This window comes from Trichoderma aggressivum, assembly GCF_033847375.1.
Source record: "Trichoderma aggressivum f. europaeum strain CBS 100526 chromosome Unknown scaffold_014, whole genome shotgun sequence".
Classification (NCBI taxonomy): domain Eukaryota; kingdom Fungi; phylum Ascomycota; class Sordariomycetes; order Hypocreales; family Hypocreaceae; genus Trichoderma; species Trichoderma aggressivum.
In genome coordinates, this window is record NW_026946380.1 from 16,016 (window position 1) to 29,952 (window position 13,937).

General features: G+C 49.4%; 4 protein-coding genes across 4 annotated transcripts; 2 read left to right on the forward strand and 2 right to left on the reverse strand.

Moving 5' to 3' along the window:
* Positions 1–1,665: 1,665 nt before the first annotated feature.
* Positions 1,666–2,802, forward strand: Triagg1_4405 (uncharacterized protein; the record flags this gene model as incomplete). The annotated part of the gene is made up of 3 exons (XM_062898805.1): positions 1,666–1,759; positions 1,822–1,990; positions 2,046–2,802. 3 exons carry the CDS (start codon positions 1,666–1,668, stop codon positions 2,800–2,802), a joined length of 1,020 nt encoding a protein of 339 aa, XP_062756422.1.
* A 404-nt stretch (positions 2,803–3,206) lies between these two features.
* On the reverse strand, positions 3,207–5,119 carry Triagg1_4406 (uncharacterized protein; the record flags this gene model as incomplete). Its single annotated transcript, XM_062898806.1, has 3 exons — positions 3,207–4,946; positions 5,003–5,030; positions 5,085–5,119. The coding sequence occupies 3 exons, from the start codon at positions 5,117–5,119 to the stop codon at positions 3,207–3,209; spliced, it is 1,803 nt and encodes a 600-aa protein (XP_062756423.1).
* A 926-nt stretch (positions 5,120–6,045) lies between these two features.
* Positions 6,046–9,356, forward strand: Triagg1_4407 (uncharacterized protein; the record flags this gene model as incomplete). The annotated part of the gene is made up of 3 exons (XM_062898807.1): positions 6,046–6,103; positions 6,162–9,066; positions 9,128–9,356. The coding sequence occupies 3 exons, from the start codon at positions 6,046–6,048 to the stop codon at positions 9,354–9,356; spliced, it is 3,192 nt and encodes a 1,063-aa protein (XP_062756424.1).
* A 774-nt stretch (positions 9,357–10,130) lies between these two features.
* Triagg1_4408 (uncharacterized protein) lies at positions 10,131–11,477 on the reverse strand (the record flags this gene model as incomplete). The annotated part of the gene is made up of 1 exon (XM_062898808.1): positions 10,131–11,477. One exon carries the CDS (start codon positions 11,475–11,477, stop codon positions 10,131–10,133), a length of 1,347 nt encoding a protein of 448 aa, XP_062756425.1.
* Between the last annotated feature and the right edge of the window lie 2,460 nt (positions 11,478–13,937).

The window sequence follows — 13,937 nt, forward strand, 5'->3', positions numbered from 1 at the left end:
GGTTCCAAGATTCCATGAGTACATGTAAGCCACGTGGGATTCTCGACCGCCGACGTGAAACTACCTACATGTACTATCGTGACTGGTGAGAAGAGGCCATTGAAGAAGCAGAGGCAGAGGCAAAGACAGAAGGAGAATCAGGAACCCGAGATGGAAAACGGTACAACACACCTGCTACCCAGCTTCATTGTGACATTGCAACCAAACCTTGTAGAGAAAGAATATCCATATACCCCATTTGTAAGGCGCCGTGTTATTCGCAAAGTTCTACGGCAAGGCATATCCGATCCGGTCTTCGAAAGCGTCAAGCCGGCCGATTACAAGGTGAACTTCTCCCCGCAACAGCCTCGCAAAAGATCCATCACAATTGCCGTTCGAGCCATTAATATCGCTGTAGCATAAGTGCTTCCGCAAAGAAACAAGGGCATTTGTCATAGTATCGCGACTAGGATACTATCAATGAGGTGATGGGGGAAGCTTACCTATACGGGATCTGTTCAATGTGTCAGCACCTCTGGTTTATAATAGTTTTTTCTCTTTCGAGACTCTGCCACATATACGAGCAGTTGCACCTCTGTCGTAGTATTTGTTGCTCTGATAAGGCTGTCGTACTTAAACGTGATACTCTATACGCTTTCCGTCACTTCGACTCATCGATATCGACGGGGACCCGGCTTGGCAGGGTCTCATTACTACGCTCTTGTCACACGTCTTCCCGTTTCGTCCCATCACTTGCGAATCTCAAAAGGACCTGAAACCGTCGCAGAGACCGCATCTGGAAAGTACCCTAACCGCCACGGTCAACTACTAAATCCCACCTCCCTTGTCAGTAGTATCTTGATGTAGATCCCGAATCCTGGAGCACATCCCCCACGCACCCGTCCGTTATGTAAGTCACGCCGTTCATCACAAACAGCCCGTATCTTTCCATCTTCTCATTCGTAGATGGTACGGTATCGGAAAGCCACCAATCGTCTTTTACCATTTCCCTTCCGGCTTTCCCAATCGGCGCCCTTCCCCATGCCTCCTCTGGAAGTCCCGCCGAGAAAAATCCAGACGCCGGCTCGCCATTCGGACAAATTCCATCGTCTATCCTGTAAAATATCTTCTATTTTTGGGTTGTCTCCGGTGCCGATTTCCCTTGGAATGCAAAGGTATCTAAGCCACTCGGACACCGGTCAGAAACTATGTAGGCACTAGAAACCTCACGCATGAAGTTGCGGGGTGATGGAACAACGGAGACGACGCGGGTTCATGCGTTGACCTAAAGAAGAAAAAAACTATGGAGTTTTGTCTCGAGAAAGGCTTGTCGCAATGTGAGACGCATGCTTCAAGTATTTTCCGGCGCAAAGGCGAATTCGTCTGCTGCCTGGTAGCATCAGGGGTGCTCGGGTTGTCCGAGTCTGTGTGTTGTCTCACATGTCAATATCAGGAAATCCGATGTGCGTAAATTGTATATAAGCATCCAGCCGCTCCAACATGAAATAGTTGTTTTGTTTTATAATAGTATGAGCAGATTTGACATCGTGCTTGTGTTGTTTCCACCATTCGTCTTCAAGTCAATTTGAAGCTGAGCATTGATTGCTGAAGCTCAAAGGCAACTCTCCGCCGTCCATTCTCATCTAGACTCCAACTCCCATATTCAAACATCGCAAACCCATTACAATGAAGTGCTGGCAGCTTCTCTCTCTTGCGGCTGTTGTAGCCAGCAGTCCCGTGCCGTCCATCCAGGACTACACTCGGCTGCTTAGAGCTCGACGTAACTTCCACCCTCTACCATTCCACTCCCATTTCGAGTACAACTACTGACAACATGCAAAGAGAGCGATACAAGCTTCACTGCTACACAGTCAGAGCTCAACAACTTTGGCTTCATCGTCCAGTATGCTGGAGCTGCATACTGCAACTCCGAGACACCAGCTGGTCAGGCCGTCACATGCTCTGACGACGGTTGCCCTGATGTTGCGGGAACTGTTGTCAACTCCTTCACGTGAGCAACACCTATATTTCCATTTAAAAGAATCAGTCTAACCATGACTATATAGCGGCTCCGTCACTGGCATCGGAGGCTTCGTCGCTGTTGACAGCGCACACCAACAAATCGTCCTCTCCTTCCGCGGAAGCAACAACCTCCGCAACTTCATCACGGACGTTGTCTTTGGCTTCACAGACTGCTCGCTCGCCGATGGCTGCGAGGTTCACGATGGCTTCAACGACGCTTGGAACGAGGTCGCCGCCGCTGCCACAGACGCTCTCACCCAGGCCCGTGCCGCCAACCCTTCCTTCGAAATCGTCTCCACGGGACATTCTCTGGGTGGTGCCGTCGCTACTCTTGCCGCCTCGTTCCTCCGCACTCAGGGCTTCGCAATTGATGTCTACACATTTGGATCTCCTCGTGTTGGCAACGACGTCTTTGCCGACTTTGTCACCAGCCAGCCCGGCTCTGAGTTCCGCGTTACTCATTTTGATGACCCCGTGCCCCGTCTCCCCCCGATCATCTTTGACTACCGCCACGTCTCCCCCGAGTTCTGGCTCTCTGCCGGTGATGGCACAAACATTGACTACGCCGTGGCCCAAATTGAGGTTTGCACTGGTAATGCCAACGTGGATTGCAACGCCGGCACCTCTGGGCTCGACATTACTGCTCATTCCAACTACCTCCGTAAAGTCTCGGCATGTGCTCCCTCACCTCTGCAGTTCAAGCGTGACGGCAACTCGACCGGCTATGATCAAGAGACTATTGACAGGATCAACAAATGGAGCCAAGAGGACCAGGCTTATGTCGCCGGTGGACAGGCATAAGAAAGTCCTCATGACAACAAATCATCGTTTACACGGCGTTATATGGGCCCTTGAATCTTAGGAAAAGCAAAAGTATGTTGTGATTTGGGCAGAACCAGTTTTGAAGAAAGGGATGGTGTATAAGTTCCAGGCACATAACAAGAGTGGAAATGTACAAAGCATTGATCGTATATAAGCACAATTGTGAGGAACAATATTGGGCTGACACGTTCATTGACTGAATGATTTTATCATATCCTTTTACTGTACGCGCCTTAAAACTCCAGGATAAAGTGCCGACTACCAGCGGAAACGGTTTGAATCTTTGAATCCTCTAAAAAATAACATAAAAGTCATATGCAGTAGCTCCATGCCAACATTATAGCCCACTCTGCGCAGCGCGAGGCTTACGTGGGAAAAGGCACTTAATCTGTCCCCTCGGTTATCATTCCCTGAGCATTGGGTACGCCAACCAATATCACACCCCGCGGCACTCTGACTTCCTTGACCTTCATGCAACCAAAGACGTTCACCTCTTTGATGTTTGGGCAGGCTCGAAATATGGACCCAAGGATGAAGTCCGTCACTTCTTCGCAGAAGCTAATCTCAAGGTGTCGCAACTCTGGATACTGTTTCGTTCCGTCAAAGACTTCCTCAAAAGCCTGGCGAGAGATGTGTCGGCAAGCATGCACATTGATATGCCTCAATGTATGCCCAGAGTGGTTCATAAGCGCTTTGAATCCTTCGCTACAGAGCCCGATGTTTTTAGGGTTCTGCCGCGGGTGAGCAGCATCTAGCTGTCGGCACTTTTGCAAGTCCACGAAATCCAGCGGCGGGTTCTCCCACTCAGTGAAGAGTCGAGCGAAGCCCTCGTCTGTCATGGTTTCGCTTTCCGTAATGCGAAGCTTGACTAACGAACGGCAATTATTATGAATAGCCTCGAGAACACCATCGTCAGCATCGGGTACAATCTTAAAGGACAACGTTCTGAGGTCCTTCCCGATCTGAGCGATACAAGCCTTGAGGGCATCTGATGAGAGATCCTGCTGGAGTTCCAGACTGAGGTGTCTCAGGGTAGAAAGATTTCCAATCGCGATTACTCCCGCATCTGTGACCTTTTGGTTGTGACAGACCTTGAGACGAGTCAACTCGGGGCAATGCTCCTTCAGAACCCCCATAGTTTCGTCTCCGAAATGCTTATCGGTATAATAGACTTGCAGTTCCTTCAATGGTTTGCCCTTGGCAGCGAGGAATTCGTGCCATTTATCTTCGCTTAGCAGATTGGCACCATGGAGGTAGAAGCTTTCGAGAAGAATGTCCCTCGAGAGCAAGTAATCCATAACCTCATCTTTGAACTGGACTGCGCACCGCGCCTTGAATTTCTTCAGGTTCGAGGCCACCTGGAAGATGTTGATAAATTCCTGATGGCCCAGCTTTGCTCCGTCGTAAATATGCAAAACTTCGGTAGATGGTTGCATAAATAAAGGTAAGGTATCCGGTTTCAGCAATCGCCTCTTGGAAAATATTCGAGCAATCTTATCGATGAGATGCTCTGGCAAGTCACCCAAGCTTTCTGCCAAGTCTACGTTCTTTGCCAGCGTTTGTACGCACAGGGTAGCAAGGCTTTTCGTTCCGACATCTCCGTCAAGCATTCGACTCTGGATGGTTCGTCGTGATCCAACGCCGCCTGTCTGCTTCCGAGGTTTCTTTTTAGGCTGCCCCTCTCGCTGTTTGGCCACCTCGCGCCCACAGGGAGCGCACAAAAGGCCACCTTCAGGTCCTGCCACAGAATAAGGGGTTACAGTGAAGCGCTTCCCGCATATTTCGCAGTTGTCCATTTGGCCGGGAAGCGGCGCCCGCCTCTCGTCAAAGATGGCCTTGGCTATATCGTCATCGTCGTCATCGTCATCTCCAGCTCTCTTCTTGCGCTTTTTGAACGATTTGCTAGCTTTGATCTTTTCTAAAGCTTTGGCTTTTTGTTCTGCTGCGGCATTACGGCCTCTCGTCGTCCGTGAGGAGGAGCTTGCCTCTACTGTTACCGAGATAGTTTCGACGGTGTCTACTGTTTCGGATGCTTCGTTGTCTTGAGTTGACTCGCCTTCACCGGCTTGTTGCCTTCGACGGTCCGCATCGATCCGAATTTGAGCAGCCGAGATGTTATGTGACTGAGAATTGTGTCAGCAAGTTCAGGCTGCAAACAAGAGCGCGCGTCGAAGCATACCGCAAGGAAATCAGTCAATGCAGATTGGCTAGATGAACATTGTCAGCTTAAATCGACATAATCAATCTCAATTTCGCTGTACTCACGGCCCAGTAATGTTACGACTTGGTCTCCCATTCTGGTTTTCGTCGTACCGGCGCGAACGAACCCTGGTCACAGAGATTGGTCAGCCATTATCGCTGAGAAGTGTTGGGCTCAAGTATGGAAAAACGAACATGATGAGTGCGTGGGCGGCCAGGCAAGTCTCTAGATCTCTTCTCGTCCTGGATTTCTTCGCGGTAATTCCATGCAAAATCTATCGTGCTTTGCGCCTATCCGACTTCTGGAGAGTGGCGTTGAGAAATCTTTTCATGTCTCTCAGAGAGTCTTTCGGGCGTTCTTTCACCCAGTGCCAATGGCAAGAGGCGTGTCGCCACTGTCGCGGAGATAACACGGTGTCACGTGATGTCTTCAGCAAACTCATTTACCAATCGACACTGTCAAAGTTCACTAAAAAGTAGGCACCCCACGCCACATCTCAGCTAGCTCTACAGTGTCCTTACAGTGCCGATCTGTCCGTTCAGTCTCCTCTTATCATCGCACGTGCTTTCGCGTATAGTGGCTTTGCGCGTGCTCTTGCCAAAGCAGACACTGTGAATTGGCATGGCCACTAGATTAGGTAGTCACGGTCGATGAGGCAAGTTCCTACCAACTTTTTCATCCAGTAACCTCTGCCCGTACTTTTCTTTTCCTTCTTCCACTTCATCAGATTCAAGCGACCAGGCTGGCTTCATCAGTCACTGTTGGACGCAAAGGCCCAGACGAGAAAGCATTTACTCGTCATCCAACAGTCATTTTGAATTGAAGCCTCCCTACAGCGCTTAACCTGTAAGCTGGCGCTTACTTAGGCGGGTGAAGCCCCTTCTGATCTGCAGCCCAACTTCCTTCGTTGCATCGAAGCCATCCCTTTCTTTGTGGCAAACAAAATATTTTCCCTTAATTCTCGGTTGCTTCCACACCCTCTTTCGCACTTCAATCATCACTCGTATTAGTGAGCAGTTACAATGCCTCGTGGTCGTCCATCCTTGAAGGCATCTGCCACCCCTGTCCCGAAGTCTTCCGGTATGATTACACATAGTATATCACCACAATTAACTGCTCATTACTGACAAATTTTCAGAAGCTGGAAATGGTCCTGCTAGTGCGCCTGAACGTCTTACTCGCACTAGATCTGCGAGAAATCTAAGAGGATCCTCTACTGCAGACGAATTGCAGTCACAAGAGATTACACCGGCCAGGACTCTCCGGGGTAGATCACGTCTCATTGTGGCTCTTGCGCAAGATGATGATACTATGACTTCGGAAGCCGTCTCTTCAGTCCCTACACCATTTGGACAAACTTCAGAAAGTGGTTACTCAACACCTGGAACTAGTAAACTCCCAAGCCCTGCTGAAGCAGCTACCATCTCTAACGGAAAGACTTTGTCTGCTTTTGAAGTCCATATTCCTGCTAGAAGCAGGCTGCAGGGACCCAGTGGAGATGAGCGAGCATTACGACGCAGCATCTATTCCTTCGCAACTGCCAAGGGCAAGAAAGTAACAGAAATCCAGGACTCGGATGAAGAAGACGATGAGTTTGCAGAAATTACTCGTGATGATAAGGTTGCTCGCCGCTTGCAAAATGAGTTCCGTATGGAAAGTTTGAGATCACGTCGCACTGAGGCTACTGATGCACAATCATCCTTCTCGACTGAGGCGTCCGGGAAACGGCCAAGATCTCTCTCGGGGCCTACTGCAACACACAAGCGAGCCAGCAAGAAGAGCAAGATTATTCCAGACTCTGACGATCTGTCTGACGCTGACGTAGATATGGACGCTGAAATTGCTGCTGGTCTTGCACTAGAAGATGACCAATCAAATGGCGAGGCCCTCTCATTTGGTGAAGAGACTGAAGATGAAGGTGAAGAGAACGTTGAGGAAGACGTCGACGAGGACGTTGAAGACGTTGAAGACGTTGAAGAGGATGTTGATGGAGACCTTGATGAGGACGTTGAAGATGAGATAGCAGCATCAACGGATGACGAACCTTTGGCGGCTCAGCGGAAGAAGAAGCCTGCAAAGGTTTATGCTAAGCGCGCCGCGGCTACTCGAACATCTACCAACTTGGCAGTTGCTCCCAAAGCTGCCATAGCCGATTCAGAATCCGGAATGTCTGCGCTCCCGTCTGACTTCTCATCCGGTCTATCCTCCGGCATCAGCTCTGCAGCTACTAGTGATAGTGAGAGCTCTGCTGTTCGCCAACCGCCACCTAACGAACTGCGGAGAATTGGATCTAGGCGACGGGCCTTTAGAAGGGCCAAAAACAAAAGCCGTGTTGCCAAGGAACGAGATCGCCTTGAGAAGCATCACCCTGAGCTCGGCACCATGTGGAAAGACCTCGAAAATATGCCTGTGATGAAGGCTGGTAAAATTGACCAGCCAGCGAGTATCTCAAGACTGTTAAAACCGTTCCAGCTTGAGGGCGTTGCTTGGATGAAGGCGATGGAGACAACAAAGTGGAAGGGTGGTCTTTTGGGTGATGAAATGGGGCTGGGCAAGACGATCCAAGCCGTCTCTCTCATCATGTCTGACTACCCAGCTAAGCAACCCACTTTGGTCCTTGTTCCTCCTGTCGCACTCATGCAATGGCAATCGGAAATCAAATCCTACACAGACGGAACACTGAAGACCTTCGTGTTTCATGGAACTAATCAGAAGGCGAAAAACATCACTGTTAAAGAGCTCAAGAAATTCGATGTCATCATGATGTCTTACAACAGCTTGGAGTCGATGTATCGCAAACAAGAAAAGGGCTTTAAACGAAAAGATGGCATATACAAGGAAAAGAGTGTCATTCACGCCATCACTTTCCATCGTACCATCCTAGATGAAGCGCATTGTATCAAAACGAGAACCACAATGACCGCCAAAGCGTGCTTCGCTTTGAAGACAGTATACCGATGGTGCTTGAGCGGCACACCTCTGCAAAATCGAATTGGAGAGCTCTTCTCCTTAGTGAGATTCCTCAACATAACACCATTTGCGTCCTATCTCTGCAAGCAGTGCCCTTGCTCAACGCTCGAGTGGTCTATGGATGAAAACAGTCGCTGTTCCGACTGTGGGCATGCGGGCATGCAACACGTGTCCGTCTTCAACCAGGAGCTTCTTAACCCCATTCAGAAATGGGGTAACTTGGGTCCTGGCAGAGAGGCATTCAAGAAACTTCGTTTGATGACGGATCGCATCATGCTACGGCGACTCAAGAAGGACCACACCAATTCCATGGAACTTCCTGTCAAAGAAGTCCATGTCGACCGTCAATTTTTCGGAGAGGAGGAGAATGACTTTGCCAATAGCATTATGACCAACGGACAGCGCAGATTTGACACTTATGTCGCGCAGGGTGTTCTCTTGAACAACTATGCAAACATTTTTGGTCTAATCATGCAAATGAGGCAAGTAGCCGACCACCCTGATTTGATATTGAAGAAGAATGCAGACGGGGGCCAAAATGTTTTAGTCTGCTGCATCTGTGACGAACCAGCAGAGGACACTATCAAAAGCCGTTGCAAGCACGACTTTTGCAGAGCGTGTGTGTCTAGCTATATCAAATCAACCGATGAGCCAGACTGCCCGCGGTGTCATATTGCACTGGTCATCGACCTTGAGCAACCAGAAATTGAGCAAGACGAAGTTTTGGTCAAGAAGTCCTCAATCATCAATCGTATCAAGATGGAAAACTGGACATCCTCCTCTAAAATCGAGCTTCTTGTTCATGAACTTCACAAGCTGCGATCTGACAACGCTACGCACAAGTCGATTATTTTCTCACAATTCACCACAATGTTGCAACTCATTGAATGGCGACTTCGGAGAGCCGGAATCACGACGGTCATGCTTGACGGTAGCATGACGCCTGCCCAGCGGCAAGCCTCAATTGAGCACTTTATGAATAATATCGATGTAGAGTGTTTCCTGGTTTCACTCAAGGCTGGCGGTGTTGCACTCAACCTCACTGAGGCGTCACGAGTCTTCATCGTAGACCCGTAAGTACAATTCCTTCTCAACCACGTTTTAGTTCGGTTCAGGCTAACCTTTTATTCCCAGTTGGTGGAATCCGGCTGCTGAGTGGCAGTCTGCTGATCGCTGTCATCGTATTGGACAGCAACGACCTTGTGTCATCACACGTCTTTGTATCGAAGACTCTGTCGAAAGCCGAATGGTGTTGATTCAAGAGAAGAAGACGAGCATGATCCACTCTACTGTCAATGCTGATGATAAAGCGATGGATACTTTGAGCCCCGAAGATATGCAATTCCTTTTCCGAGGCTCGTAGATTTTGAGTCTGATTTGTCGATTTGGACCGCGCAAACATGGTTGGCATTCTCTGCCTTTAAAAATTATATCTATAATTGCGAGGAGAAGTATAACGATTATTCATGATTTCAAGATTTGCTCGGGAGGCGTTGAGACGGTTGACATTTGCTCACCTTAAGGAATCTCTTTATTTTCTTGGCACGAAGACGGTTATACATCAACGCTGGTAATACGCAAGCAACACTTCGTTTTCATGTTTGTAGCATTGACTTTAACTAGTTTCTGTCGTTGTTATTCGGCAAAAAGTACCTAGAGAAAACAAGAAGCATTGCATTTTCTCCTTTCTGTAGAGAGATCGTAAAATAGTATCTTAACCTCAAAAGATGCTTAAACAAACGTTGGCATTTCATATGGGAATGTGGTCATCTATAAGAAGCTCTTTGGACTACTCGAGTAATTTGAATCTCTATTAAGGGGACACACAAGGGTGACAAGGAGACGCATGTATGCGATACAAAAACCCCTACGCTGTATCAAGGCATCTTTTTTCTTAACTGTCTATCTACTCTCTCATAAATACTTGTTGAATATATAAAACCACACCATGAATGTGGTCAAAGCAGCCTGGTATTTGGCTCTCAATGTGTTTCCCTGTCGGGAGGCCACTTGAAGAACCATCAAAGACCAATAGCCAGAAAGTAAACCGCTCCCACCCATCTTCTCCCCCCCTTCTTAAACGAGTGACTTTGACAAATGAATGTATGCAAAATCATTCGCCGTGAAGCCACGCCATTTAGAGGCCCATGAGAGCCTTGGCACCAGGCTCGCTGCAGACATAGATGGTGTCGTGCGAGTTGGAAAATCCATTGAACTGGGTGGCAGAGCACTTGGTGTAGGCTCCCATGTTCTCGAAGTAGAGCCAGTCACCGACATTCAGGATGCGCGGGAAATGAGTGCTCTGGCTAATCTGGTCAATGCCATCACAAGTAGGACCCCAGATGGAATACTCGACTCCATCGCCAGGTGAGCAAGGCTCGGCGGCGTACGTGTCGTAGAGGGTCTGGCCACCGCTGTGGAGGATCTTGGCAACAGGATGCTGGTGGTCAAACATGATGCTCGAAAAGTTGCCATAGACCCCGTCGTTGATGTAAGCCATGTAGCTAGTGGCTTCGACCGAGGGATCATCGACGGTGCGACGAGCAATGATGTTGCACGCAATGGTGAAGGCGGCGGCAACATAGAAACGGCCAGGCTCGGCAATGATGTCAATGCCACATCCAGAGGGGAAGTACTCGGTCAGAGCACTATCAAGGACGGCGGCCATCTTCTCAAAGGTCTCTCCGGTGAAGCCACCGCCAACGTCGAGGACACGCAAGTGAAATCCGTAGGTGCGAGCCTGCTGGAAGACGGTGTGGGCGTCGGCAACGGCCTTGTAGAAGGCTGTGGGATCAGAAGCGCCTGATCCCACATGGAAGCTCACACCGACGACGTTGAGGCCCAGTTCTTGCGCCAGGGCGAGGAGGCTCTCGGTAGTGTCCATGGGGGCACCGAACTTCATGCTGAGACGGCACAAGCTCGAGGTGTCATCGGTCATGATGCGAAGGAAGAGCTCAGCGCCGGGGAACAGCTTGGCGATCTTGTGGAGCTCATCAGCATTGTCAAAGGTCATCTGCTTGACACCAACCGACTTGACATAGCGGACATAGGAGTTGGTCTTGCAGGGTTGGGCATAGATGATGTGGTCTGGGCTGGTACCGAGGCCCAGGACCTGTTCAATCTCGCCCTTGGAGGCGCAATCAAAGCCCGTGCCGAGCGCAGCAAGAAGCTGGAGGACCCTGGGGTCAGGGTTACACTTGACGGCATAGAAGGGCTTGATGCGGGGCAGGTTCTTCTTCCAGCGGAGATGCTGGCGGTAAACCTCACCAAGGTCTGCTACGAAGAAGGTATCTTCTTCACCGGGGTCGCAGAGCTCATGGTCAACGGCCCCCACGCGCTGGTGGAAGGCCTCACCGATCAATTGCTTCGGATCAACAGCAACATTGTTCTGAAGAGCACCCAAATATTGGGGTTTCTTCTTCACAACATGATTATGGATGACATTTTGGACGTAATTGTCGAGGACAGCTGTTGCCATAACCATATCCCAAGAGTTTGCGGGGGGATGTCTTCTGTGAAGGAAAAGAAAAGTAGTTCGAAAGAGGAGGTCCGAAGTTGTTTTCTAAGGAACGGGAATCTGTGCAGCTAAATAGGCAAGCGGTTTGTTAGGGTGGTCGAAAGCGATAGCAGACTGTTCCCTCAGTGATCTGGCGAGGCCTCCTCGACGACTCTTCCTCGGCGAGAGGAAGAACCGCAGAACTCCTCCTATGCGGCAGCTGATGGGTGTCGTTTAACGACGGGGACGGTGGCTGGTGACGAGGCGGCACGTCGAAAAACAAAAAATCGTCGAGGTGCTTAGAGTGTCCAAGCGGCGGGCGGGGGGATGGTGTTGATGATGTGAGGTATCTTGCGAGCGCAGAAATCTTTGTCAATCACGGCCTGGGGAGCCGTGATGAGGGAGCTGAGTGCCTTTGTAGAGACCAAAGGCACCAAAGACGGTATCGAAGAGGGGTGGAGGAAGCTCTAGAGCGGCGGAAAAGAGAGGCTTGTTAGCTGAGTAGCTCGCAACAACATAACAAAGTAGATGCTCAATTTATATAACATTCAACTGGTGGCTAAGCATCCATCCTGGGCAAGCAGAAACGAGACAAATCCGCAGTCGGCGAGCCTCGCACAAACTCGAGATGGGAGTCATCCTGTGCGTTGTGGCGGTGACATTCGCCTCGTCACGGGGAAAATCCGTGCAAGGAGGTTGCGCCAATGAGGACACGGAGCTGAAAAGGAGCACGAGAAAGAAAAAGTAAAAAGTAAAAAAGCAAAAATGACAACATACCTAGAAATTGAGTCTAGAGCAACGAGAGCAGTCGCGAAGCAGCAGGAAAGTTGGTTGATGCAAAGCGCACAAATGCGAATAAATAAATAAGAAAAGGAGGATGCGGTTGAAAAGTTGTGTTGGTGACGAGGGGTCGAGCTAGGTTTTATCCTGTTTTCTGCTTAACGAGAAAAAAAAAATGGAAAAAAAATGGACAGTGAGTGCGGAATATTGCGGTACGTACCTGCGTTGCTAGGAACCGGGAATGACCGCCCACAAATTCTGGACAAATTTTGCCTTTGGAGGGCATTTTAGTGGCAGCTGGGGGCGGGAGACGGAAAACTGGAGCGCTGGCTGCAAGGCCCTTGCAAGGCCCAATGGGCGAATGAGAGGCTGCAGTTTTGACGCAAGAGCTGCCGCAGATTATCACGGAGTTGATTCGAGGTGCTGTAGGGAGTAGGTGGCATCTAGTAATACTAGGTAACTAATACTAAGCCAGCAAGGCGGTCTCTATCCGTGATCACGTACCCGATACTGCGGCGTTGAGACTCATGGGTTTACCGAACGGAGACAAAAGAGTTAGGGAGTAGCTATTATATTCAGCGCCCCAAGTTGGCTACGAAATCCAGCAGATACTAGAGACATTAGTACCTTAGTTATAGTACCTGTATCTACTCAGCTAAATGCCTATAGTAACTGTAAAGATTTCACATCCGGTTTCAATGCTCGACTTCTGTCCAGCCCGCTCGCCAAAAGAGTTCGGTATTACATATCCAAAGCCTTGTCCCCGATAGGTACAGCTTCCCCCCCCTGGCGGTAACTGATCGCCTACAAGCTTCCCCCTGTCGATACATGCACACATCCACTACGGCTGCACGTTAGACTTTGCAGCGCATACCTCCAAAGGGCAGTGATGCAACATGCATGAGTACGAGTACTCCATTGATCCTTGCTCCATCATTGCAGCAGAGTACAGCACAGCAGCACAAGGCTGTTATTGCGTGCATCATTCTAGGTTGGGTGCCTAAAATTCAATTAAATGCCGCCTTTGTACTCGTACGTACTTGTCAGAACTTGGGCTGCCTCCGGAAAGTGGCTCTGCTGTGCCGTTGCATCTATCCATCAATCTCTCAACACACCCGTCTACAAGCCATAAGCTGAGTCTTTTTTTTCTTGCTGGTGGTCACTCTCCTATTACAAAAAACCAAAACAAAACAATAGAGAAAACATAAAAGCCTCATATTCTCCTTTTTGTTCCATTTCCCCCTCCCACGCGACGCTTTTTACACATCCGGCCAAAGGAGGCTTTCCGTCATCGGAAAGCCTCTCTCTTAGTTCAGGCGTCATTGACAGCCGTTGACTGGCTGCACGAGCCTATTTTTCCCATGCCACCGCCACACCGCAGGAAGTGGAAATAAAAGGCACGGCATATGGAAATGATAAAAAACATTGCCAACCGCCCGTGACTGATTGGTTCGCTTTGTTGCAATTCCCCGCTGAAGTTGAGGTAGTGATGCTCTGGTAGGTACTTATGCAAGGGAAACTCGCAGCTTTCTGGTCACCGCTGGTTTGCTCTTGTTCCTGTGGTTTTTGCCCAAGCCGCTTGACCTTGATATCTAATAGCTCCAGGCACCATATGCAGGTTCACGTAATGCTATTCCTGAAATAGTAGATTGTACTAATATCAGTGTT